This window comes from Sphaerodactylus townsendi, linkage group LG05, assembly GCF_021028975.2.
Source record: "Sphaerodactylus townsendi isolate TG3544 linkage group LG05, MPM_Stown_v2.3, whole genome shotgun sequence".
Classification (NCBI taxonomy): domain Eukaryota; kingdom Metazoa; phylum Chordata; class Lepidosauria; order Squamata; family Sphaerodactylidae; genus Sphaerodactylus; species Sphaerodactylus townsendi.
In genome coordinates, this window is record NC_059429.1 from 1,199,859 (window position 1) to 1,223,543 (window position 23,685).

Below are 23,685 nucleotides of genomic sequence, written 5' to 3' on the forward strand. Positions count from 1 at the left end.
CATGTTGCTATTTGCAAACTCTTCCTAGTTGCTTCTAGGGGGGAGGAGACAAAGACACGCGAGGCTGTGCTCTTGCACGGGTGTTTTCAATGCTTCAATTGCTCCCGTGCCTTTCAGGGGATTTGTTTCTCCCACCCCCTTTTGCATGTTGACTCATCTGCACTTATTCTATAGGCTGCTTTCCGACGATCCCAAGGTACGTAGAGAACAAATCCTTCAGTTGTATTTTTATACTGTGCATTGTCTAAGGAGCTCTTGCAACAACCTAGCAAAGTTTCACAGCAAAGGAGGGATTTGAACCCGGTTCTCCCCAGTCCGCTTCTCTAAACCCTACACCACACTTACCCTATACTTCAGAAGAGCAGTGTAGTGAAATTCCACAGTTAAACATAAAAGCATCAACACAGAGAAGTTAAAAAGTCTCCAAAAAATGGGAAATGAGGCCAGGTGTTTGGGAGCAAAGAGAATGCCGTGGGGGGCGGGGGAGCACCCCAATTCCCTACTGTTTTAATGCCACCCTATGGGAAGATTTACTACTGATCTCTGCATGTCAAATGGCAGTGCAGTGTAATGGTTAGATCAGGGGTCCCCAAACTTTTTAAACGGGGCCAGTTCACTGTCCCTCAAACTGTTGGAGGGCCGGACTAAAAAAAAACTATGAACAAATTCCTATGCACAAATGATTGTAAAATGTTTGATTTCACCTTTCAGCCTTTCTGTCATGGTCTATTTTTAGAACAGTGACCAAAGTATGTCAAGTACAGGGTGGGCTCCAAATATTGTTGGGGAGGCTGTGGAATACCTTCCCCTGTAAAAAAAAGCAGGAACTTTCCCTAATGAAGCCATCTCCATCTAACCCAGGATCCAGGTATCTTCCCTGGGTTCTTCCTCCTCAGCAGCAGCCAGCGAGCGATTCACCAGCCTGGCTGGATGCCAATGGGAGTGCGAGGGGCCGGGAAACAGAAAGCCTGAGAGCAACACATGGAGTAGCCCGCAAGAGGGCAAGGGCAGGAGCAGGCGTTGCCACATGTAAGGTTTCCAACTCTGGGTCAGAAAATGCATGGAGATTTGGGGGTGCCATCATGTAACTGCAATCAACAGCCGTTGGGGCCGGTTCCTCCTCTCCCTCGAGCCCCCACTGCACATGAATGGAGCCATCGCTGCCATGCCTGGCGGGCCGGATAAATGCCTTCAGGGGGCCACATTTGGCCCCCGGGCTGTAGTTTGGGGACCCCTGGGTTAGATCATCAGACTAGGAAGGTAGTGAAGGAAAGTGCCATCACGACTCAGTCAGCGTCTCGCAGCCTCTTGTGGGGGTTTCAAGGGAAGAAACAAACAAGTGGTTTGCCATTGGCTGCTGCCTCTACTTGGCCACCTGGGACTTCCTTGCCAGGGCTGGCCCTGAAGAAGGTGGGGTCTAAATAAAGTAAATAGACAAACTACTCTTCCACGTTCAAGTGGAAGTAAAGTTGCCCCCCCCCCCCCCGCATCCATTAGGTGAAGAGATTCCCCTGCGCAAACACCAGCTCATTACTGACCCAGAGGGTGATGATACATCACGGTGTTTACTAGGCAGACTGTGTTTACGAGGTGGTTTGCCATTACCTTGCTCAGTGGTCTACACTTTAATTGGAAGGATGGAAGGCAAAGTCAACCGGGAGCCGGCTACCTGGAACTGATTTCTGTCTGAATCGAACTCATGTCTTGAACAGACTTTGGCATCCGTTAGCAGGCTTAAAATTGGAACAATTAGATTGCTTTTTTAAAATATATCAAACTGGATTCTTCTTTGAGCCAAGGGAGGCAAAAGGTGGTCTCTGTATTCTCTCCCCCCCCCCCCCCCCGCAAACACACACCTCCTTGCAGTGGGATGGAGGCATTGTCTGTTTGCATCCCCAGTGATAATTTCCTTGGTCAGGTCAAAAGGCTCCTCGGGGTTCTTTTGCCCTGTTGGGGGAGGCAGGAGAAGGCCTGGGAGGAGAATTGCTCTCTGGGATGCTTAACTGAGCCTCCTAGTTCCTTTTTCTCTTGTGTTTCCCCCCTTATTAATGAGTTAATGGCGCATATTTTAATCCCGCCTCCTATAAAACTCTCAAATTCCATTCCAAATGTTGCAACAATAATTTCTCTCTTCCTGTGGAATTCAAAGCGTAGACAGTTCCGGTTCAGAATTAATTCTCCTACCTTTGCAAAAAAAGAAGTCATTTTCAAGCTGTCTCCTTATTGCCCCCCCCCCCATTCTTTTCCCCTTAGCTGCTTTCTTTTGTTGTCCGTTGCTAAACACTCTCGCTCAGCTGTTCTCAAATTTGAGAGCTGTTTTGTAGCCACCGTTGGGGAGAACTGCTCCCTGCCTTTATTTTGTCACCCTGCTCATCTTTTGTATCCTCCATCCTTTTATTCTCATAGTAGCGGCAAACCCCTTTGCAATGGGCCCTAGCAAAGTGGGGTGGGGGGGAATCAGCCATCATTTCCCCCTGCAGTGGGCTTTACTGGGGCTGTAGAAGCCCCCCAACTCCTCCCAGCGTGATGCTTCCCACCTACCTGGTCCTGAGTCTGTAGCTTGGGGTGGGGGAAAGGTGGGATGGGAATGCTTGGGTTGGAGGGGAACCGGGAGGCTGTTGACGGGCCGGTGGAGCATTGGGCACCAAGGGCTGTGCTGTTGGGGGTGTGAGAGGGTGGGAGGGACCAGGAAGGTGTTGGGGGCCTTGGCAGAGCTGGGCTTGCTCCTGACTCGGCAGAAGGTGGCCTGGGGAGTGGGTGGGTTGTTTCCCACCAATGGGTGAGCAGGACTCACTTTGAGCCAACTGGTGAAGGGTTCGTCGTTGCAACGTTCCATCGCTTAGTGAATTCTATATTAGGTGACCACATGGGGTAGGTTGGGGTGGGGAAGTGGCTGGCCCAGACAGCTTCAGGGTTTGGAATCAGGCCTACGTGGACATTGTAACTACTCTGCCCAAAATGGAGGTAAGTTGTGGCCTTGATTTTAGTTCCAGGCGCAGTCCCTAGCAGCACAGTGGCTATCTGAACTCGGCTCCATCTCCACGCTGTTTCTCGCTGTGTTGCCGTTGGTGGGGTTACGTCGGCAGATCGCCAGTATCTTGGTGCCAAAATGGCAGCATCTTCCATGATTTGCCCTGAGACTGTGAGCAGGTGAGTATTCCGACTTTGAAGGAGGAAATGGGAAACCTGTTCTTGAAAACCACCTGCCCAAATTGTGCATGAAATGACTACCCTGAGGCTATGGTACTTTATGTTATGAGAAGACCAGACTCACTGGAAAAGACTATAATGCTAGGAAAAGTCGAAGTCAGCAAGGAAAGAGAGAGACCCAACATGGGATAGATGGCCTCAATCAAGCAAGGGCAATGACCAATGGGTGTGCAGGACACACGGGGCTTGGGTCCCTGTTTGTCCTGCCCGGCAATTGGCTAAGGGTTTGTCGTCAAACATTTGTCAAACGTTCAAACCCTCAACCAATTATGTAATGTAAGATAAGATGTATTATATACATATAATACTATATATACAATGCATTATATACATATAATACAATAATTATATACGTATAATACAATAAACAATGACTGATGATAGCAATTATTATGAGCAGTAAACAGAAATATCATGAGCATTGAATGGTGTTTATTATTATTATAATAAATCTTAGCATAAAGCATAAGATACTCTCTACAGTATTTAATAAACATGATAATAATATTATACAATATTATATGACAAATTGTGATAAAATAGGGAGGAAAGCTTGCACTGGTAATTACTATTATAAACTTCTAAAAATAATTCCTGAATATTGAAAATTAGGTTCAAATACTATTGTAATCTATCCATAATATATTTGAATGTGCCCTTTAACTCTTTTCAATACTGAATATCGAGAGGATTATTAATTCATATTTTTCATTTCCACAGTTTCATTCTCTGCTACCCATTTTTAAGAGTATTGTGAATGGTATGCTTTCCATTTATCTTGAAGTTCTTTAATTGGTCTTTTGTTCCTATAGTTTGGTTAATTTTGCCATTGCTGCATATTCTGCTGCTGTGTTTCCCCAGGCTCCCTGGCATGCTTCCCATTTTGCTGCAAATGTAACTCTGGCGGCCATTATCATATATCTAAGGAATTCTTCCAAACATTTTTGGAATATTTTTGGGGAAAATGCCCAACGGCATACTCTTGCCTTCCATGGCAAATGTAATTTTTAGAATTTTCTGGATTTCAGCATGTACTTCTTTTTAATTTTTTTTTGTCTTTTTGCATGTCCACCATAGACTTTAAGGACTGCTGTTCGTCTCTTTAAATTTCCAGCGTTTCCCTTTATAGCTCTTGTCCATCCTCTCTATATCCTTTGTAGCAATAAACCACCAATAAAAAAATCTTGTAACAGTTTTCTCTTAATGTTTAACTGGCTGTAAATTTTATATTTTTTTTGTCTATAAGGTTATCCATTATTGGAAAGATTTTTCTTCCTCAAAATTTTGCATCCATCTGACCATACATGCTTTCATTTGTTTTGTTTCTGTGTCCAATTGAAGTGATAGCTTATAAATTCATCCTGATAAATGTTCTTCTTGCTATGTTATCACCTTTTCAAATTCAGTCAGTTCCCCTATTATCTCTTACTATGTGAATGTCCTTTTAAAATCTTGGCACTTGTTGAAAATATAGTAGCTGTTGTACTTTCCTACTTTCATATGTCATCCTTTTCCAAGATCTGATTTCTCCTTGAGAATTTATCATATTTCCACATGTTATAAAATCATTTCTTCTAATATAGTTATCATGATATGCCTCCACAGGTGGCGTTAATGGGGATATTGGAAGGCTAACTCTTCTTCGGGTAGATTCCCAGATTTTGAGTAGTCCATTTCTAATGAGATGGCTTCTCTTTTGCTTTGTATTTCTATGGCTGGCTTTTTAAGCCCATAGGTAATTATGTAAATTTTCTTCCTAATCTGCCATGTCTAATTTTATTACTCTTTGATCTGGATATAATCCAATCTACATCCAAACCAGGCCAGCTACTTAATAATACAATATTAGATCCTGCCAGTTCTCCTACCTTTTTCTCATCTAGTAATACTTTAAATCTGGTTCTTAGCTTTTTGCCATTCCATATGAACTTATTTAACTATCTTTCCTTCAAGGTTTTTTCCTTGTTTATAGGTTGGTAACATCTAAAATAGGAAATATAATTTTGGCAATACATGTATTTTTATTGTAGATATTCTTCCTAGACTTGAAATTTTTAATTTAGACTATTTCTGCATAGATGATAAATATTTGTTTTATTAAATCAACAATACTTGAAATACATGTTTCCTTTTATATTCCCCCTTTCTCATTGAGGCTTGAGGTAAACCACAAATAAAAACAATGCCATATGATACACGCGGCTCACAAGATTAGAGATGGTTGCATTAAACACAGTATAATACAGACAGAAAGGCAGAAATTACAGGAGTGGAGAGCAAGGCTATGAAACACTATTACATACACTGAACAATGAAATAGAAATTACAAAATTGGAAGACAACACAATAAATAAGCCTGAGGGGGTGGAGTATAAAAACAATATGCAGCTGTCTGAATTGGAATTGCTAAAATAGCCCTGAGACTAGAAAACAGGCGGGAAAAACACCAGGAAGAAAAGAGTTTAATCTCTTTTGTAGCAGCCAAGTTTAGCCCAAGCTCACCTGAGCTTGGAGGGTCAGCAGGGTCAGCCCTGGTTGGTACTTGGGTGGGAGACCTCCCAGAGAGCCCATGGTCGCAATGCAGAGGGAGCCAATGGTATAAACCAAGGGTCGGCAACCTTTACCACCCAAAGAGCCATTTGGACTTGTTTTCCACAGCACCAAAGATCTACCGAGCCGGAGACGCAGCTTTGCACAGAGCTGCCTCCGGTTCGGCCCCTCCACTCACCTTTCCTTCCAGCGCTGCTCTGGAGGGCTACCCTCTAAGCTCCAGGCCACGCGGAGCCACAGTATAAGGCTGAAAGAGCCGCGGGTTGCAGACCCCTGGTATAAACCATCTCTGTTCCTCTCTTGCCTGAAATGCTGTGGATGGGGTTTCCATGAGTTGATTGCAACTGGACGAACCATCTTTCTTTCTTTCTTTCTTTCTTTCTTTCTTTCTTTCTTTCTTTCTTTCTTTCTTTCTTTCTTTCTTTCACAAATGTTATTTTTAAAAATTCCCCAAACGAACTTGTGTGGGAGGGATTACCAGTTGGGAAATTGGCCCCCAACTCAAATCTCACTATCTGATTCTTTGAACGCTCGAAGGCCCAGTTTTTCTTCTTTTCAGCATGTTTTGTCTCCTGGGGCATCATCAGCTGGTGTGGTATCTGCTGTCAGGCCATTTCTATGGCAAACCTATGCATTAATGACCTCCAAAACGTCCTATCACTGACAACCTAGCTCAGGACTTGCAAACTGAGGGCCGTGGTTTCCTCATGTTTGGTCTTCCCACTTTCTTGCTGCCTTCAACTTTTCCTAGCATTATTGTCTTTTCCAGTCACTCTTTGTCTTCTTATAATGTAACTAAAGTACAATGTCCTCAGTTATTTTAGCTTCTAGGGAGAGTTCAGGCTTGATTTGATCTAGAACCCACTTGCTTGACTTTTTGGTGGTCCGTGATATCTGTAAAACTCTCCTCCAATGCTGCATTTCAGATGAATCCAGAGGTGTAGCTGGGCCACAGTGCGCCTGGTGCACACTCTGGGTTTTCCACACACACCCCTCCGTGGCACCCCCTCATGCCCCCACCCCACCCCACACACACACTCTTAAGGTCTCATGGGGAATGTAGATTTTCGAGGTATGAGATGCTCAGAAGTGGTTTACCATTGTCTCTTTCTGTGCGTACTAACCAGGGTTAACTATATAAGCGCTGCTGTTGTCCGCAAAAGATCCTCTGTTAGTATCTTCCTCCAGTCCTGGGAGTATTCCTCCACACTCAGCACCATTGGAGCAGTCAGTTTTCTTTCATTGATGTGACCAGTGATTCATGAGAAGGGGTGGAGACCTCTTTATCTACTGTCTCAGTTTTAACAATTCCACCTCAAAAAAGAAAAAATAGTAATCCGGTGAGGGTTTTTTGGAGTGACTCTGACAAAAGTTTAGACTCTTGACAGAGTCTAAATTCCTAATGGAATGGCTTTCATCTTCACTGACTCACTCCACTGCGTTACTTTTTAAATTATTATTATTTTATTAAATGTATGCACCCCCCCCCCTTCCCAACCAAAGTCTGGGTCAGGGTTACAGTGTGGAGCAGGCTGTTGTGGAGGGTCTTTTTTCCCCTCAGGGTTGTCGGAGAAAATGGAAGAGAGGAGGAGGATGTAAAATACTTTGGGGGATAATTGAGGAGAAAAATGGGGTATACATGAAGTAAATAAAAGTCGTGTTTTTTCTTCAGCCCTGGAAATCCCCCCGAGGGGCAGGAAGTCTGACATGGCCCAGCCATCCTATTGCCATTCACAGCACTGAGGCCGGGTGGTTTCCAGTTAGATTGAGTTAGATAATATCAACAGGATAAAATTATAGTTTTAATTGAACAGGCTTTCTCATTGGGGTACAGAACAAGCATTTTGTAAGCAAAAATATTGAGATGAAGGGAAAAATTGCCTTTCCAACACATGTGTTCCTTTTTTAATGGAAAACTTATTATTCAGTCATGGAACAGCACATTAACAGAACAAATGGGGCAGATAAAAAAAGTTAAACACAACAGTAAGAGACAAAAAATAAAATGCTTAGAATTACTATTATTGTGTTTGACAGTTTTCCCAAGCTATTTATGCATGATATATTAAATCACATCTTTGCACAAGTTCCTAGTATTATACCCTGTTCAGTGTAAAGTCAAGAGTGTGGTCCTGCGTTGTGCACAGGCAGTGACAGGAGGATCCTTCCGCTGGAGAAAATAGTTCCAAATCAGCATGAAAGTGTCAGCTTTCCTTAAAAGTATCCTTTGCTGCTATTAAATGTGGAATTTCTTTTTAAGAGCATTTTTATCGCCATGAACGAGCACTGGCAAAAACTTCCCTTTTTTCACTTGGAGACACTCCCCTCCATATAGAAAATGGCCAATGGAGTAGCCGCAGGAGAAATAGCAGGGAAAATGGCCGATGAGGAAGAAGCGGGAGTAAACCTGTTACTGTTTTGAACAGGAACGTGTCATTTCTAAAATTTATTTATACACCAGCTTCTCCCTGCTGAGGAACCAAAGTGGCTCACATCATTCTCCTGTCTTCCAGATGTAGTCTCACAGCAACCCTGTGAGTTAGGCTAGGGGGAAAGAGTGTAACTGGCCAAGGGCACCTAGCCTAAATATCTGCAATGCCTTCCTACTTTTACCTCCTCCAAACAACAACTTGTAAGAATCACAGATGCTAAGAGGGCTGGTCTACCTGCCAGTAAGCAGCATTGGGTAGACCTGCTCTCCAAGGGCAGGTCTACCCAATGCTTCTTAATGGGAGGTAGCCCTCCAAGCATCTGCGATTTTGTTATATCGACTCTGTGAACCTTGGTGGATGTTTAGAATGAGAAAGGTGTGCGCGGGATCATAAGTAACAACAAACTTTATTAATCTGTTTTTTTACATTACAATGATCATTGAGAGAGCTGAAAGAAGAGGAAACTCCTGCAAACAGGGAAAACGGCAGCGGCGGCAGCACGAAGCCACCTGACACTTGCAGAAAATGGGGGGCACTATAAAATACATTAAAATAGAGCTCTAGGGGGTGGTGGTGTGGGGGGAGGAACGGAACGAGGTAGGCACTAGGACCTCAGTGGAGCATTCAGCAAAGAAGTGCCAGGAAGAAGCGGCCGATTGCCCTACAATTCAGCTCTCATCTTTATCCTGAGCTGGAGGAAGAAAAGTTGTTTATAGATACAAATGGATTCTCACTCACATGATTTTTTGCAAACCAAATTTGATGAATTAATTTTTCTAACAAAGCTGTATTTTCCCAAATGCTCTTTCTGCATATCGGTTGTAATTCGAGGTGGCGGCCAAGAAAGCCAGTGTGATTTTGGACTGTATCACTAGGAGTCCAGTGTCTAGATCGAGGGATGGAATTGTACCTCTCTATTCTGCATTGGCCAGACCTCACCTGGAATATCCTGTCCGGTTCTGGGCACTTCAATTCAAGAAGGATATTGACAAGCTGGAAAGGGTCCAGAGGAGGGCAACCAAAATGGTAAAAGGTCTGGAGTCCATGCCCTATGATGAGAGGCTTAGGGAGCTGGGGATGTTTAGTCTGGAGAAACCTAGGTGGCGTGGGGGGTGCACATGATAGCTATGTTTAAATAGTTAAAGGGATGCCATGTCGACGAGGGAGCAAGCTTGTTTTCTGCTGCTCCAGAAACTAGGACCAGGAGGAATGGGTTCAAGGTGCAGGAAAAGAGATTCCATCTAAACATTAGGAAGGGCTATTCAACAGTGGTGGAGAGTGGTGGAGTCTCTTTCTTTGGAGGTTTTTTAAGAGAAGGCTGGCTGGCCATCTGTCGGGTGCTTTGATTGTGTGTTCCTGCATTGCAGGGGGTTGGACTGGATGGCCCTTGGGGTCTCTTCCAACTCTAGGATTCTAATTCTTGTTGTGAATTTCCAGTGTTGAGAGTGGATAGCTCCTGATTAGTGTTTCTTAATATACTCTAAAATCATAATTTAAATAATTTTTCATCAAGGAAACATTAATAATAGTGCCCTGCCCTTCCTCTGAGACACTGAATCCCTCCCCCATTTTGTCCTCACAACAGCCCTGCGAGGCAGGCTAGGCGGAGAGTTAAATGACTAACCCCTCAGCCTTCATGGAGGATTTGCACCTGGAATTCCTCCACAAAATCCAGTATTCTCTCCTCAGCCCTCTGTGCTGTTCCCTTCTGCTCACAAGAACATCTTGGTTGTTGAGCTGGTCCCTTGTATGTCCACAGGGTGAGTTCAGTCCTCAATCGAGAGGCGAAGCAGTTCGGAAAGAAACACATGTTCGATGGGAACGAGGAAACATGCTGGAACTCTGACCAGGTGAGATGGAATGCTTATCCGGGGCCAAATATAATTCTGCAATATTCAAACTGCTTCACATACATTAACTCAGAAATCTTACAACAAGTGGTGTATCTGCCAGAGGGACATGGGGGGGGGGCAATTGACCCCGGGTGCCTCCATTAGATCATGTGGGGGGGCAGTGGGCCAGGGTGAGGAGCGGCCTGCAGCAGGTGCCCGGCCCTGCCAGGTGGCCTGGGACCGCCACCAGCTAAGGTAAATGGTGCGCAAGAGGGGAGTGGGGGTCACTTGAAGCAGGTGTTGCGCCCGGTGCCATTTCCCACCCGGTACACCTCTGCTTGCAACATGGTGGTAAGATAGGCCAGTCTTATTATAACCCACATTGCCGGGGTGGGGGGAGGGGGATGTTGCTTGCAATTTTTGGGCAAGCAAGATTCACACCAGAGGCTTTGTATTTTGAAAGCGCCCTTGTTCTTTAAGATAAAAACACTCCTTGCTCAATTTCAGTGCAAGCTTTGAAAGAACCACTCGGGAAAAAATTTAACATTTTTCAGTGAGAAAAAGCTCCCTGGGGAGAGTGCCTATTGGCTACCACCTGTGATATCACCAACTTCCTGCCTTCTCTCTCATGGGTCTCTTGATGCCATTTAGCAACTATTTTTTGACCTCCAGTCCAGTTACTTATCACCTTGAGCACAGGTTGCAGGAGAAACTGAGCTTTCCCCCCTGCTTTTGTTGGCTAGCAGAAATCTTTGATTTCCCAAAAATGGGCTCTATTAGATACTCTTTCAGTGCCTGAAAAGTTTTGCTCTATTTCTTGCCACTCCACAGAATCCTCTTTTAATCAGAATTGCTTTCCATTTTTGCTTCCACGTCTTCCTGGGTGTTAGGGCTCCATCCAGTGGCTGACGCTGCAGTTTCCACACACAGTCAAGGTTTCCCAAATTCAAATACAGTTCCAGGGGGGATTTGCGAGTCGGAAATGCCTGCTGCACGGTAAGGGTTGAAAGTTACAATATAGAATTAATCTTGCATTGCTTATCTCGTAGGCAGACAGCAAAGGTATTGTAGTTTAGAACTGCAGTTTTAAATACCTGGTAAATACAACAGGTTGTATGCACTTGGGTCTGGGGGTTCCTGTGATTAAGTGCAAAGGGGTCAAGAGTGTTATTTGGTTTCCTGGTGACATCAAATGTCCTAGCTGAATCCCAAAGTATAGGTCTTTAATCCCCCATGGCTAGGAACAGTCTGTCTCTGAGTGCCAGATGCTGGGAAGCAAAGAACTGGGAAACTTCATGTTAACAGCTGGAAGCAGATCATTAGACTAGACTCTTGGTTTGATCCAGCCATAGGGATGCCAGCCTCCAGCTGAGACTTGGGGATCCCCCAAAATTACAGCTCATCTCTTGAGTACAGAGATCAGTTAGAATCATAATGTTGGAAGAGACCCTCAAGGGCCATCAAGTCCAACCCCCCTGCCATGCAGGAACACACAATCAAAGCACTCCTGACAGATGGCCATTTAAAAACCTCCGAAGGAGGTGACTCCACCACTCTCCAAGGTAGTCAGTTCCACTGTCGAACAGCCCTGACGGTCAGGAAGTTCTTCCTAATGTTTAGGTGGAATCTCTTTTCCTTCACCTTGAGCCCATTACTCCTGGTCCTGGTCTCTGGAGCAGCAGAAAACAAGCTTGCTCCCTCACCAACATGACATCCCAACCTGGATCTGGCAACCTGCCCCCTCCCCAATTCCCTTCTGGGCGGGAGGGGTTGGCAATTCTGTCTAGCTGACTGTTCTTATACTCTCAAGAAAGACCAGGCTTCCACTTGATTCGCCCTGCCAAAGAGACCAGCAGTTCGAACACGAGAGCAGGGAACTGTAAAGGATTCAATGGTGTTGATGGTGAAGTAACCTTGAGTGCATTCCACAGCCCGGGCGATGGGCCAGCTTCATCGGCGGAGACTTTATCTTTGCGCGGGAGATGAGGACTCCGTTCCCATGGGAAGCAGGAGGGGGGATGGGGTGAATGGTGTTATAACCTGTGCTTCTGGCGGGAAGTGTCATTCCTGCCACTCGTTAATGCGATGAGCTTTCTAAGATGTCTTAATACACGGACTTTTACCCCCCAAACGCCTTTTATTTCTGCCTCCATCGAATCCCCTCCACTGTGGCAGGAACCTTAATGCATCTATATTCCTAGTGCAGTGGACCTCTGGTGTCTTGACATTGAGAGGTTGAATGTTACCTGCGGAAGGTGCGGTAGCCCCAAAGAGGGCTCCGACCTTTCCTTCTGGATCTGGAGGAACCCGGCAGGAGAAGCGAGGCCTCGCTGGTGGCTCTTTCCCGTCCTCGTATCAACGCGAGTCTTCCTTTACTCCACGTTGGAGCGAGGGGCGTGGCAGCTGACCATGGGGACTTCGCGGAAGCCGTTTGGGGCTGTCTATGGATCGGCGCCTGTGGATCAGGATCTCTACCGTTTTCGTGTGGATTACAAACCTCAGATGCAACCTGTCATGGAGGAGGCGGGCCTGACCACCTTTCATGCGGCAACCCAGGAATCCATTGAGCGATTCCTGGACTGCGTATTTGGTGATGCTCCCAAAGAACCACCGTGGCACAGCACTGGGGCCCGTCAAAGGATACTGGGACTAAACCTGGGATTGGGAGGGTATCCGTGCAGGTCTTCCAATCGGACCCCCTGATCCGGACCCAGCGGCCGCACCTGAGGTGCCCGGGGAGCCACCGGTTATTTCTGGTGTCTCGATGTTTCGCTTCCAGGCGGCGAAGAGTCCGAAGAAAGCCTGCACTCCCAGCCCGGATCTGTTCCCTCTCCATCGAAGGAGACCTGGGATGAAGAAGTGCAGGGCTCGCGAGATGCCCAGAAGCATGGACCCGTGAGCGTCAGCTATGGGAGGAGGAGCGGGCACAGTTGCAGCAAGGCGAAAACCTGCAGAGGGACGGGAGCGGCAGCATAAAGAAGTCCAACTTCGAGTTGGACCGTGCCAGAATGCGCTCAATGACAATATGCCCAGAATCACTGTCGGTCCATGATAAAGTCCTGGAACACTCCAGACTGGATTTACAAGCGGCAGCGAAAGCGTTCAGGCTCTGCGCCGCGCCAAAGTGAAGCTCACTGAAGCTCTTAAGCGAGGACGAACTGGCTAAATTGGGCCGAGAAAAGCTGCTCTGCATGCGCACCAGGATGCGATGACCAACCGCAAGGAAAGGGGGGCTGGCTGCGTTGGAGAGGGAGCTAAGGAGGCAGCAGACCAGGAAGCCCTGAAGTTGGAGTCTATGCTGTTACTGATCACGCCCGGCGCCAGGGGCCGCGTACCTGGAGTCCTGCCACCCAAAGCCAGCGATACCGCCAAGCATGATTCCGCCCGTACAACAGCTGCCTGCCCAACCTGCTCAACCAGCGCAACCACCTCCCCAGCGAAGCCAAGAGCGATGGAGCGGGGCTACTATCGGCCCCGATACCAGCCCGTTTTGATGGGACCGCTTCCAAACTTCCCTTCTTCATTTTGCCACTCAATGCCCACTTGGAAGACTATGATGATTTATACCCGGTCTGGCCAGCGGAAAATCACGGGACATCGGCTCAGTCCTGGATGGGGCAGCAGCCGACTGGTTAGGTGACTCTTTTGGATTTGCAAGATGAAGACTCTCGCACGGTGCCCGCATTCCTCCAAGCCTTAAGAGCGGGCTTCCAAGATCCAGGCGCCCAGAGAATGAAGCTATCCGCACCATCAAAACTATCCAGCACAAGGCAACGCCCGTTTGCAGAATTTGCCCGTGAATTTAGATGCGGCTGCTTTCGTGACTTCCTCCTGAGTGGCCTGAGCGCGCGAAATCACGAATACTTCTCGGATGCTGTAGACTGGCCCGGCAAGCTGCGTGAAAGCGGTGTTGTTTTAATTCGGGTTCCTGCATTACTATTGCAGATTGGATCCAGTTGGGGTCCCAGGTGGCGTCTCGTTTGGAATCTTTGGCGCTTCGTGCGGAGGCCATGCCTTAAAACCATGCAGTGGCCGCAAGAAGCCAAAACAGCCGCCCCTACCGAAACCACCTCTGAGCGCCGTCGCCCGACTGGGATTGTGTCTTTACTGCGGAGGGCCAGGTCATCCTAGCCGCCAACTGTCCCAAGAAACAAAACCAACCGCCAGCCACATCTGGCGCACTCCATCTGCCAAAGCCACCATCGCAGATCGGGGGGCGCCGCCTCCGGCAGACTTCGTCTAAAGCCGGTCATCGGCGACCCAGAGGAGGGAAGCAGCTGTTGCCTTTCTTCAGCCCCATGGACATGGGCCCGACTCTGGCGGTGAGTGAAGGCAGCTCCCCATTACTGTCAAAGCGTTTCTGGCCAACCCGCTAAACACACTACTCGCATTATAGCCTCGGCCCTTGTGGATTCTGGCTGCTCCCACTGTTTAATCGCATTGGGTGGCAGAGGAGCTAGGTCTGGACCAAATTCCCTGGCTAAGCCCATACCATTCACCCAAATGGGCCAGCCCTCGGGAACGAAGGACCCGGCCCAGTTCAAAAACACAGCGGTTCTCCTCCGTTGCGCCGACCATTGGGAGAAAATTAGTTTTATTTTGAAGCCAGTATGAAACACTCCATAGTTTTGGGCATGCCATGGTTATTGTTACATGAACCAAAGTTCATTTGGAAAGAAGCGGATCTTAGAATTCACTGACCCTCCCTCGGTGAACACATGAATTGGGAGGAAAACCCAACTTCTCCTGATACACCCCCCTCCCTGGCTTCTTCAGCGATTGCTCCGATTCTATTGACATCCCACCTGCGTATCATGATTTAGCCAGAGTTTTCAGGAACAGAATCGCGATCAGTTGCCACCCACAGAGACACTGACTGCAAAATGCGTTTATACAACCAGAGCAACTGCCCAAAGGTAGAATCTACATGAGTCCCAATGAGGGAGAAGGAACTTCGTGCCTTCTTGGACAAGAACCTGGCTTCGGGTTCATGCGGTGAGCACCAAACACACACACGCTGCTCCGTTTTGTTTGTAAAAGAAAGATGGGTCTTCTACGGCTTTGCACAGATTATCGAGGGTCTCAATCGCGGTCTCCCTGTCCAATAAATATCCTTTGCCTTTGATCCGGGACCTTTTAGATGCACTTTCGGCAAAGGAGCATTTTACTAAATTGGACTTAAGAAGCTTACTACAGGGTCAGAATTGCTGAAGGCTATGAACACTTGACTGCATTTAACACAAAGTTTGGACAGTTTGAATACTTGATAATGCCATTGGGTTAAGTGGGGCCCGGGAGGGCTTTTATGGCCCTTATCAACGAAGTTCTCCATGATTTATTGTACAAAGGGAGTTGTGGTATACTTAGATGGCGTTTTGATTTACTCACAAACCATAGAAGAGCATGAAACATTGGTTTCGAGAGGTATTGAAAGCGGCTTGCTTTCCGACAATTCTCTCTTTACTGCCAAACTCTCCAAATGCTGTTTTCACCAGACCTCCATTGACTATTTGGGTTACGGATCTCGCCGAGGGCTTGGAAATGGATCCTGCTAAGATTGGCCTTGATGATCCTCCAATGGCCTGCCCCACCAACCGCAAAGAGCTCCAATCTTTTCTTGGTTTTGCTAATTTCTATCGTGACTTTATACCCCAATTAAGCTGAACTGACTCTCCCTCTCACAGACCTCTTACGCACTAAGGGTAAAGATCCACTGTCCGCCAAGCCGGGGCCCCCTTTCCTGGTCGAGGAGTGTCAAACAGCCTTTCAACTCTTAAAGTCTGCGTTTACCTCGAACCTATCCTAAAGCACCCTGACCCAGATCTCCGTTTGTGGTTCCGCGTGGATGCCTCGGACCAAAGCACTTGGGGGCAGCCCTGTTGCAGAAAAATAAAGATGGTAGGCTGGTTCCGTGTGCTTATTTGTCCTAAGAAATTCTCTGGTGCTGAACTCAACTGGACTGTAGGGGATAAAGAGACTGCGGCCATTAAAGTAGCACTCTCCACTTGAGCCACTGGCTGGAGGGGCTAAACACCCCTTTCAGGTTTGGTGGGATCACAAAACCTGGCAGCTCTTTCCACCCCCCTCAAGATGTCCAAAACAACCGTTGGGCGATTTCTTTCTCGTTTCTCTTTTACAGTCCATTTTTCCCGGAAAAAACCAATAAACTGGCTGTGCCAGCTCTACATCCTACCGAGGGGGGGTGGAGCTGCCTTCTGAGACATTCCGCACTGTTCTCTCCCCTCCCAGTTGGGGCTGGCTGTCACCCGATCTCAAGCGTCCACTCCTCCCTCCACCCCATTCCTAGTCGTCTCTCCTTTCCCTCGCGGGAACTTCGAGAAGGCGGGGCTGCACGGTGACCCTCAAAGCGCGGAAGAAAGTGACTCAATTAGCGTTTGGAGAATGGAGTTTGGCGGAGGGGAATGTTAGTGCGATGCCTCCCCCTCCGCCAAGCAGGTTCTTGAAGCTTGCCACGATGCCAGCTTCGGCTGGACATTTTGGCTTTCTGAAAACTCTGCATTTGGCCGAAGCAGTTCTGGTGGCATAATGCGCGAAGGACATTGAGGCATACATTAAGGGCTGCTTTCGGTTTGTGCAGAAGCCAAAACCATCCGGAAAGCCCCATGGACTGTTGAAACCTCTCCGGTGGCCTCCAGCCCTTGGGAAGTCATCTCCATGGATTTTTATTAAGTTTGCCCGAAAGTCATGGCAACCGCGGTTTTGTGGGTGGTGGTAGACTTATTTTCTAAACAACAAGCTCATTTTATTCCATGTGCTTCCATCCCCTCCGCTCCTAAGTTGGCGAATGTTCATTCAACATGTTTACCGTCTCCATTTCGCCCCGTTAAGGTGGTCTCCGACCCTTGACCCCAATTCATTTCAAAGTTCTGGAAAGGCGTTTTTAGGGGTTGTTGGGGGCAGCCCGACCGTCGCCGCCCTACTGCGTTCAAAGCGGCGGCGAGGCGGAGCGAACAGAACCCTAGAGCAGTATTTGCGTTGTTACACCAACTACCACCAAGACAATTGGTGCGAGCTTATTCGTTTACTTGAATGCAGCCTATAACAATGCGGTTCATAGCAGTACAAAAAAAACCCCCTTTGAAATTGTGTCTGAGTGGCTCCTTCCGCCCGTTGTCACAACTACGCGACAGCTTTGGACCCTCAGAGTTTCAACAATGGATTTCATCCCTAGCCGAGGGATGGAAAAGCGGTCCAGACCGCCTTACAACAAGCTAAGGACTCCCAAAAGCTGCAAAGCGGATAAACTTACCTTTCGGATTTCCCTCTCGCGTGTGGGCTCCTGGGTGTATTTATCTACAAAAAAATCTTAGAGGCGTGCATAAATTTTCTAAACTTGGCAAAAGATTACGTGGGACCTTTTCAGATTACTAAAAGTGATTAATGATGTCACTGCCAGCTTAGATTTGCCTAACTCTCTTAGTAACATTCATCCTGTCTTCCATTCCAGCTTGCTCAAGGAGGCTCCCGCTTCCGATGCCTGTACGAACCAGCGGAGGCCCCACCGACTATTATTGATGGTCACAAGCACTTCTGAAATTGGCTATCCTGGACTCTCGCTTTGTCATAAGCGCTTGCAATATTTAGTCTCTTGGGTGGGATATTCCTCTGGGTATAATCAATGGGTTTATTCGAAAATATTGGCGCCCCACCCTTATTTCTGCTTTCCACAGCGCTCGCATAAACCTGGGGGGAGGGGTCTTCTTTAAGGGAGGCAGAGTGTAAAGGATTCAATGGTGTTGATGGTGAAGTAACCTTGAGTGCATTCCACAGCCGAGGCGATGGGCCAGCTTCATCGTGAGGAGACTTTATCTTTCTTGGCGAGGAGATGAGGACTCCGTTCCCATGGGAAGCAGGAGGGATGGGGTGAATGGTGTTATAACCTGTGCTTCTGGCGGGAAGTGTCATTCCTGCCACCTACGTGTGCGTGAGCTTTCTAAGATGTCTTAATAAGCGGACTTTTACACCCAAAAGCCTTTTATTTCTGCTTCTATGGAATTCCTTACAGGAACCTTTTCACAGTGTATTGGCCACAAAGTTCCAAGAAAAACTCTCAATGTTCCTCCTGAGATTGATGTGGTCTTGGGGGCTCTTAAAATGTTTTGTGAGATACAGTCCTCTCCTAGTGTCCATTAATTTTCACTTAAACTTCCTGTTCATTTGTTTGCCCTATTCCTTCGGCTCACCATCCGGCTTGCGTGTAACTGCCCATTCTGTTGATTTTTGGACTGACCCTTTTACGTCAGCTCCTCCCTTCCCCTCCCTTTAAAATTTATGTTTGAAAGACTTGTGCAACTCACAACAAACCTTGGTCTCCACGTTCCTTTGCATTTCCGATGCAATTTTTCCTTCAAAGATCTGACAAAGTAGGCCATAACTCACAAATGCTAATAATGTATTAAGAACATCAGAAGAGGCCTGCTGGATCAGACCAGAATCCCTTGTCCAGCTCTCTGCTACTTTCGCCAGTGGCCACCAGGTGCCTTTGGGGCTCACATGCAGGATGGGTAATCTTTTAGGTATCGCTTGGTTTTATTGTTTGGCTATGACAACAGACTCATACCCTGTTAAGAGTTTCTCTTGGGGCAGGGGCATGGATGGTTTTCCTACCATGAGTCTAACCCACTGTTGTAGGCAATTCTTCATCTGGCCCCACCCTCACCTTTTTTTTATTTCTTCAGGCTGTAGCAAAGGAGAAAGAACTTTCCCAGATAACTGAAGTATGCAGAAGATACAAACTCTCTCCAAATATCCTTTTAAAAAAAACTTCGCTGGGGCTGGAAGATTCTGGGATCTCTCCTCTTCAGGGAAAACAGCCTTTCAGAAATGAATCCTGGGATTCCTTGTGCTTGAAAAAACCGGTTCACCGTTGCTTTGTAATGCGGCTTGAGGATGGCAGGGGGAGCAAAAGTGGAATCATATCACCCCACCCTGTTGCACTCTTGACCCAAAACCTGGTTGTTCCATCTCAACAGAGAAGGCGTTGCTAGGGGAAAAATGGAGCCAGTGCAAAACGGGTTTTGCCTGCCGCCCGCCACCCCCCTCAGGTGGCTGCTGCTGTGATGCTGGAATCCACCCCAAACATCATCACTTTCAATGAATTGTTTAAGCTAGGGAATAGATTTTCCGCTTAAATCCACCTTAAAGGGAGAATCTAGGGTCCCCATAAACATTGAAAGTGATGCTGTTTTCCCTGAGGTGAATTATCTACTCTGAAACAGCATCCCTTTCAATGTTTAGAAGCTGGGGACCTCAGATTCTCCATGCCGAAGGGGTGGATTTAAAAGCCCGAATCACCAGGGGAAATTTGGGGGGTGCCTGCTGTCAGGGTGCAATTGTTAAGCTAGCAGTACCAAACTTTCAAGGGTATCTCTGGGAGACCCACCTGATGATTCCACCCAGGTTTGGTGGGGAGCGGTTGTGGGGTCCAACGTTACGGACCCTCAAATGTGTAGCCCCATCTCTATTAGCTCCCATTGGAAACAATGGAGGATGGGGCACCCTTTGGGAGTCCATAACTTTGGACCCCCTGAACCAAACCTCACCTAACTTAGGTAGCATCATCAGGAGAGTCTCCAAACAATCCCTGAAATTTTGGTGCTGCTTATTCTAAAAACTTCGCCCTTGCGGGCCAAAACTGAAAAAAAAACACTAAAATATAACCCCCACAAATGAGCCTGAACCCCCGCGTGCACCCGGTGCAACATGCACCTCTCAGTCCCCTGGTAGCTCCACCTCTGTATCTCAAGAAAACAAACTGTAGAAAAAAGCGCCCTGTCCAGGGCTTAGGAGAGCCTTCCATTTCAAGGGGAAGTTTTAACTATTTGGAGGCCTCGTTTGTCACCTTACCCTTCATCCATGGAGGTTTTATGCCAGAGGTTCATCCTACCCCAATAGGCAAATTCCCATCCCTTCAAATACCAGATTGCGGCTGTTCCAAATGTTTGGAATGGTTTGTAAACATTTCAGAAAGTTGCCGTATCTCAGCCTTCAGCATCCAGCAGAAGCTTCTGAGTCCGAAATGCAGTACGCAGTAGATGTACTGAAGGGAGGGATGCCAACTGCCAGGCATGGCCTGGAGATTTCCTGGAATTACTACACCAACTCCTGAGATAGGCTCTGGGGCAAAAGGGCAGCTTGGTGAAGGTGGGCTCTGTTGGCATCATGCGCCACCCCCAAATGGGACTTTACGGCATCGTGCGCCACCCCCAAATCTCTAGAAATTCCCCAAAACAGAGTTGGTGACTCTAACTCAGGGGTGTCCAACTCTGGCGCCCCAGGTATTCATGGACTATGATTCCCATTAGTCCCTGCCTGCATGGCCAAATTTCCCCAGATTCGCCTTTTTAATTTTGAACCAGGGACTGATGGGAATTGTAGTCCATGAATATCTGGGGCACCAAAGTTGGACATCCCTGCTCTAACTGGAGAAGCAGTACATTATGTTTGGATTTACATTTGCAGAAACCAGGTCAGCCAACTGTGCTGTTATTTGCATCTCTGTTATTGGGGATTCTTCCATTCTGGCTATTATTTTTCCCCCTTAATTACACTTTGTACAGCTTTTTTTTCTCTGAAGCACTTTTGGATAAACTGAAAATCACCTTTGAAGACAGCACAGATTTCTTTGGCCGAATCGTCATCTACCACCTGGATGTTCTCGGGGAAAAGCTTTAATGCAAAAGGAAGCAAGCGTTGCCTTTCCTTCAGCAGAGAACTGAAGTGGTTCCATGTTGCATGGGGAAAATTACCTTCTGTGACTCTTCAGAAAAACATCTTCTGGAGGGAGGGCATGTGGTTTTTAAGCTGCCTAGAAACTCTCCCCAATCATCCTCTTATTTGAGGATTTTTGAAGGAAAGAGGACAGCTTCTCTTTCGAAGAGTAAGATAATTTCCAGTTAAATAAAACAGCTACTGTTTTTGGGCAGAAGGACCATCGCTGTTGCTGGATCAAGTTTGGCAAACGGACTGCTCCCTGATACAGCAGCATGCCAGAAAGGCTTCAGAATATTAAATAAACACATGCAAGATCCATCAGTGGGTTTTTACGGAAGATCCAAAGTACAAAAAGAAACAGAGAGCTCTCAGACAGTGGCTGATAATACGCAAAGTGCTTGCTGCACCTCCACCTCCCACACTCTGCTTCTACCCTCCCCAGTGATCAGGAGGGCTTTTAAAAATTTAATTTTGAACCAGACTTTCTTTTAAAATAAGTCTCTCTCTTCCCTGCTGCAGGAGCAGCAGCAGCAGGAAGAGACAGAGAGTGTGTGTCGGGGGAGAGGGAGAGATCTGTGCCTTTGAGGCTGATTTGGTAGGCAAAGTTAAGAGAACCAGGAACTGAGAACTGGCAGAGTTCAGCAGACAAACTGCGCTGCAGGCTGTGTGCTACCTTCTTGTGTGTAAGCAGAGAAATGGCAGACAATCCCACTACAAGCCCAATGCACATTGAAGACCCCTGAGGTAAGCTTTCCATGCATAACGGGCCAGGGTACAGTTTTGGTTATAAAGGAGGAAAGGGGGTATAGATAGTACATTTTCAAATTTGGTTAGATACAGAGGAGAAAACATACAGTGCCAAATAACTGTCTTTACTAAACTCATGCGAAGCAGCACATTTTGTTCAACCAACCCTACAAATGAAATCCACAAATGGTTTTATTAGCCCTCTGTCCTCTCATAATGCTGGCTTGTCATTTGGAGGCATGTGATCCCGCTGAAACTTGCAATGAAAACTTCCACAAACCATTTTCATATTTACAAATACTTTGATTCCTACTTGGCAGGAGAAGGCAGCCTGAGTCGCCACAGGCAACCAAGCAAAAGGGCGATTTGCAAGCCGGAATGCAAAGGCACATTTTATTCTCTTTGCAGCTATTTTTCTGGGAAACCCCCAAAATCTCTTTTAATATCAGGAAGTAACTTCGTTTTTAAAAAATGCTTACATTATCCGGGGGGGTGGGGGGGTGGGTTGTAAATGTGACCAGGAAATATTCCACAGACACTCAAAGGATTGGTTTGCAGTGACAGGGAACAAACGAGTTCTAGCTATCTGTGGTTTGACTCACTTGCATGACCAGTCTGGAGGTTTTTGTTTCCCAGATGCCATCTGTGGGAGAGGAATCAGCTTCCTCAGGAGGAGTGCCACCATAGATCCCTCTCATTGGTTTTCTGACCAGAGAGTTGAGGCTAACTTCGAAAGGCCCCACTGCCTTGGCAAGAAGTGCAGTGCACAGAACTGCTCCCGGAGTGGCCGACCCCCTGGCTTTCCCATGTCCATGACTTGAGCGATTGTGTGACTCAGTTCTTGCTTCCTTCTTCGTGGCAATGGAAGCTCATTCCCTTCAGTGTCGACCCTGGACCGAGAGGACCGCCCTTCACTCCGTCTCTTTGTTCTGGAATAATTTCAGAATATGCTTTTCAATCACCTGCTGGACTGGAGGCCAAGAAAGGTGGGGGAGGAGAGAGCACAGATTAACATAACTGATGTAGTTATTTAACCCCGCATCCCCGTTTTGAAAAAAAAAGATCTAAGTAAAATAAAAATACAATAAATTAATAAAAACATTCTTATCTAGGCTGTGCTTCTGACCCAAGCCAAGCAGCAATGTCTCTGGGGTTAGAACAATTTCCCATAACAACAACCCAAAATGTTCATTATGGTGGAACATGATGGTGTCTTAAGGCAGCCAAACACCTAGAGCCTGAAAACACACTTATATGAGGGGGGAAATAAATATTAGTCATCACTTTAAAAACTAAGGTTGGTTGGTTGGTTGGTTAGAAAAAGAAGAACAGTTTGGATGTATAACCCACCCCCTTTCCTTTCTCTCCTGTAGGAGACTCAAAGGGGCTTACAATCTCTTTTCCCTATTCCCCATCCCCCACAACAAACACCCTGTGAGGTGGATGGAGCTGAGAGAGCTCCGAAGAACTGTGACTAGCCCAAGGTTACCCAGCTGGCATGTGTTGGAGTGTACAGGCTAATCTAGTTCACCAGATAAGCTTTCACAGCTCAAGTGGAAGAGCAGGGGATCAAACCCGATTCTCCAGACTAGAGTGCATCTGCTCTTAACCACTATGCCACTGCTACTCCACTGTGGAGTATTTTTCTACCCCAATGATGTCCCTGACGCTGGTGAAGTAAATGTTCTAAGACTTATTAGGCTCCGTTTTCAGGAAGGGCTCGCTCCAGAGCACTTAAAATCATTTCCCTTGCTCAGAATTTCCAGTTTAAACAAAAAATTCATGGGGTATTTTTGCACGCTGATACTCTGCAAATTGGTCAAAATCAATGCATTTCTAAGGCTATTTGATGTCCCTGGTGCTTTTCTGTTTCTAGAAAGAAGACTGTTAAGCAGCTGTTCTCAGGCAATATCATATACCAGTGGTGGCGAACCTTTGGCACTCCAGATGTTATGGACTACAATTCCCGTTGATGGGAATTGTAGTCCCTGCTTATCTAGGTAAGACTTTCCCCTACAACTCCTCTCTGCTTTATGCACAGGGACCGTGGTAGCCTCCAGCAGGAATGGCACAACTGGGGTAGGAATCTACCCGAAGCTGCAGATAATAAAGCATTCCCCCTCCACAGAGTTAGAGCTACAATAGATTAACTTATTGAGCCCACCTCTTCCCAAAGTGTC

The 23,685-nt window shown here is 46.8% G+C and overlaps 3 protein-coding genes across 7 annotated transcripts in view; 1 reads left to right on the top strand and 2 right to left on the bottom strand.

The window, feature by feature from the left end:
* LOC125432591 (nuclear receptor 2C2 associated protein) lies at positions 1–21,703 on the top strand. The gene is given in 7 exon segments (XM_048496299.1): positions 1–196; positions 2,988–3,150; positions 9,952–10,042; positions 10,915–11,026; positions 18,731–18,761; positions 18,763–18,790; positions 20,603–21,703. Coding segments are annotated over 6 exon segments (420 nt in total). The 5' UTR covers positions 1–196; positions 2,988–3,109; the 3' UTR covers positions 20,720–21,703.
* Positions 1–23,685, bottom strand: part of NCAN (neurocan) — a 308,547-nt gene that overhangs the window by 167,347 nt on the left and 117,515 nt on the right. The window lies entirely within an intron of this gene.
* RFXANK (regulatory factor X associated ankyrin containing protein) overlaps positions 21,615–23,685 on the bottom strand; it is a 20,882-nt gene continuing 18,811 nt past the window's right edge. For 3 of the 4 annotated variants that reach the window (XM_048496294.1, XM_048496295.1, XM_048496293.1), the window contains exon 9: positions 21,615–22,475. The gene's annotated coding sequence lies outside the window, so the exon portion shown is untranslated. The remainder of the gene's footprint in view (positions 22,476–23,685) is intronic. The other variant, XM_048496296.1, reaches the window with a different exon arrangement.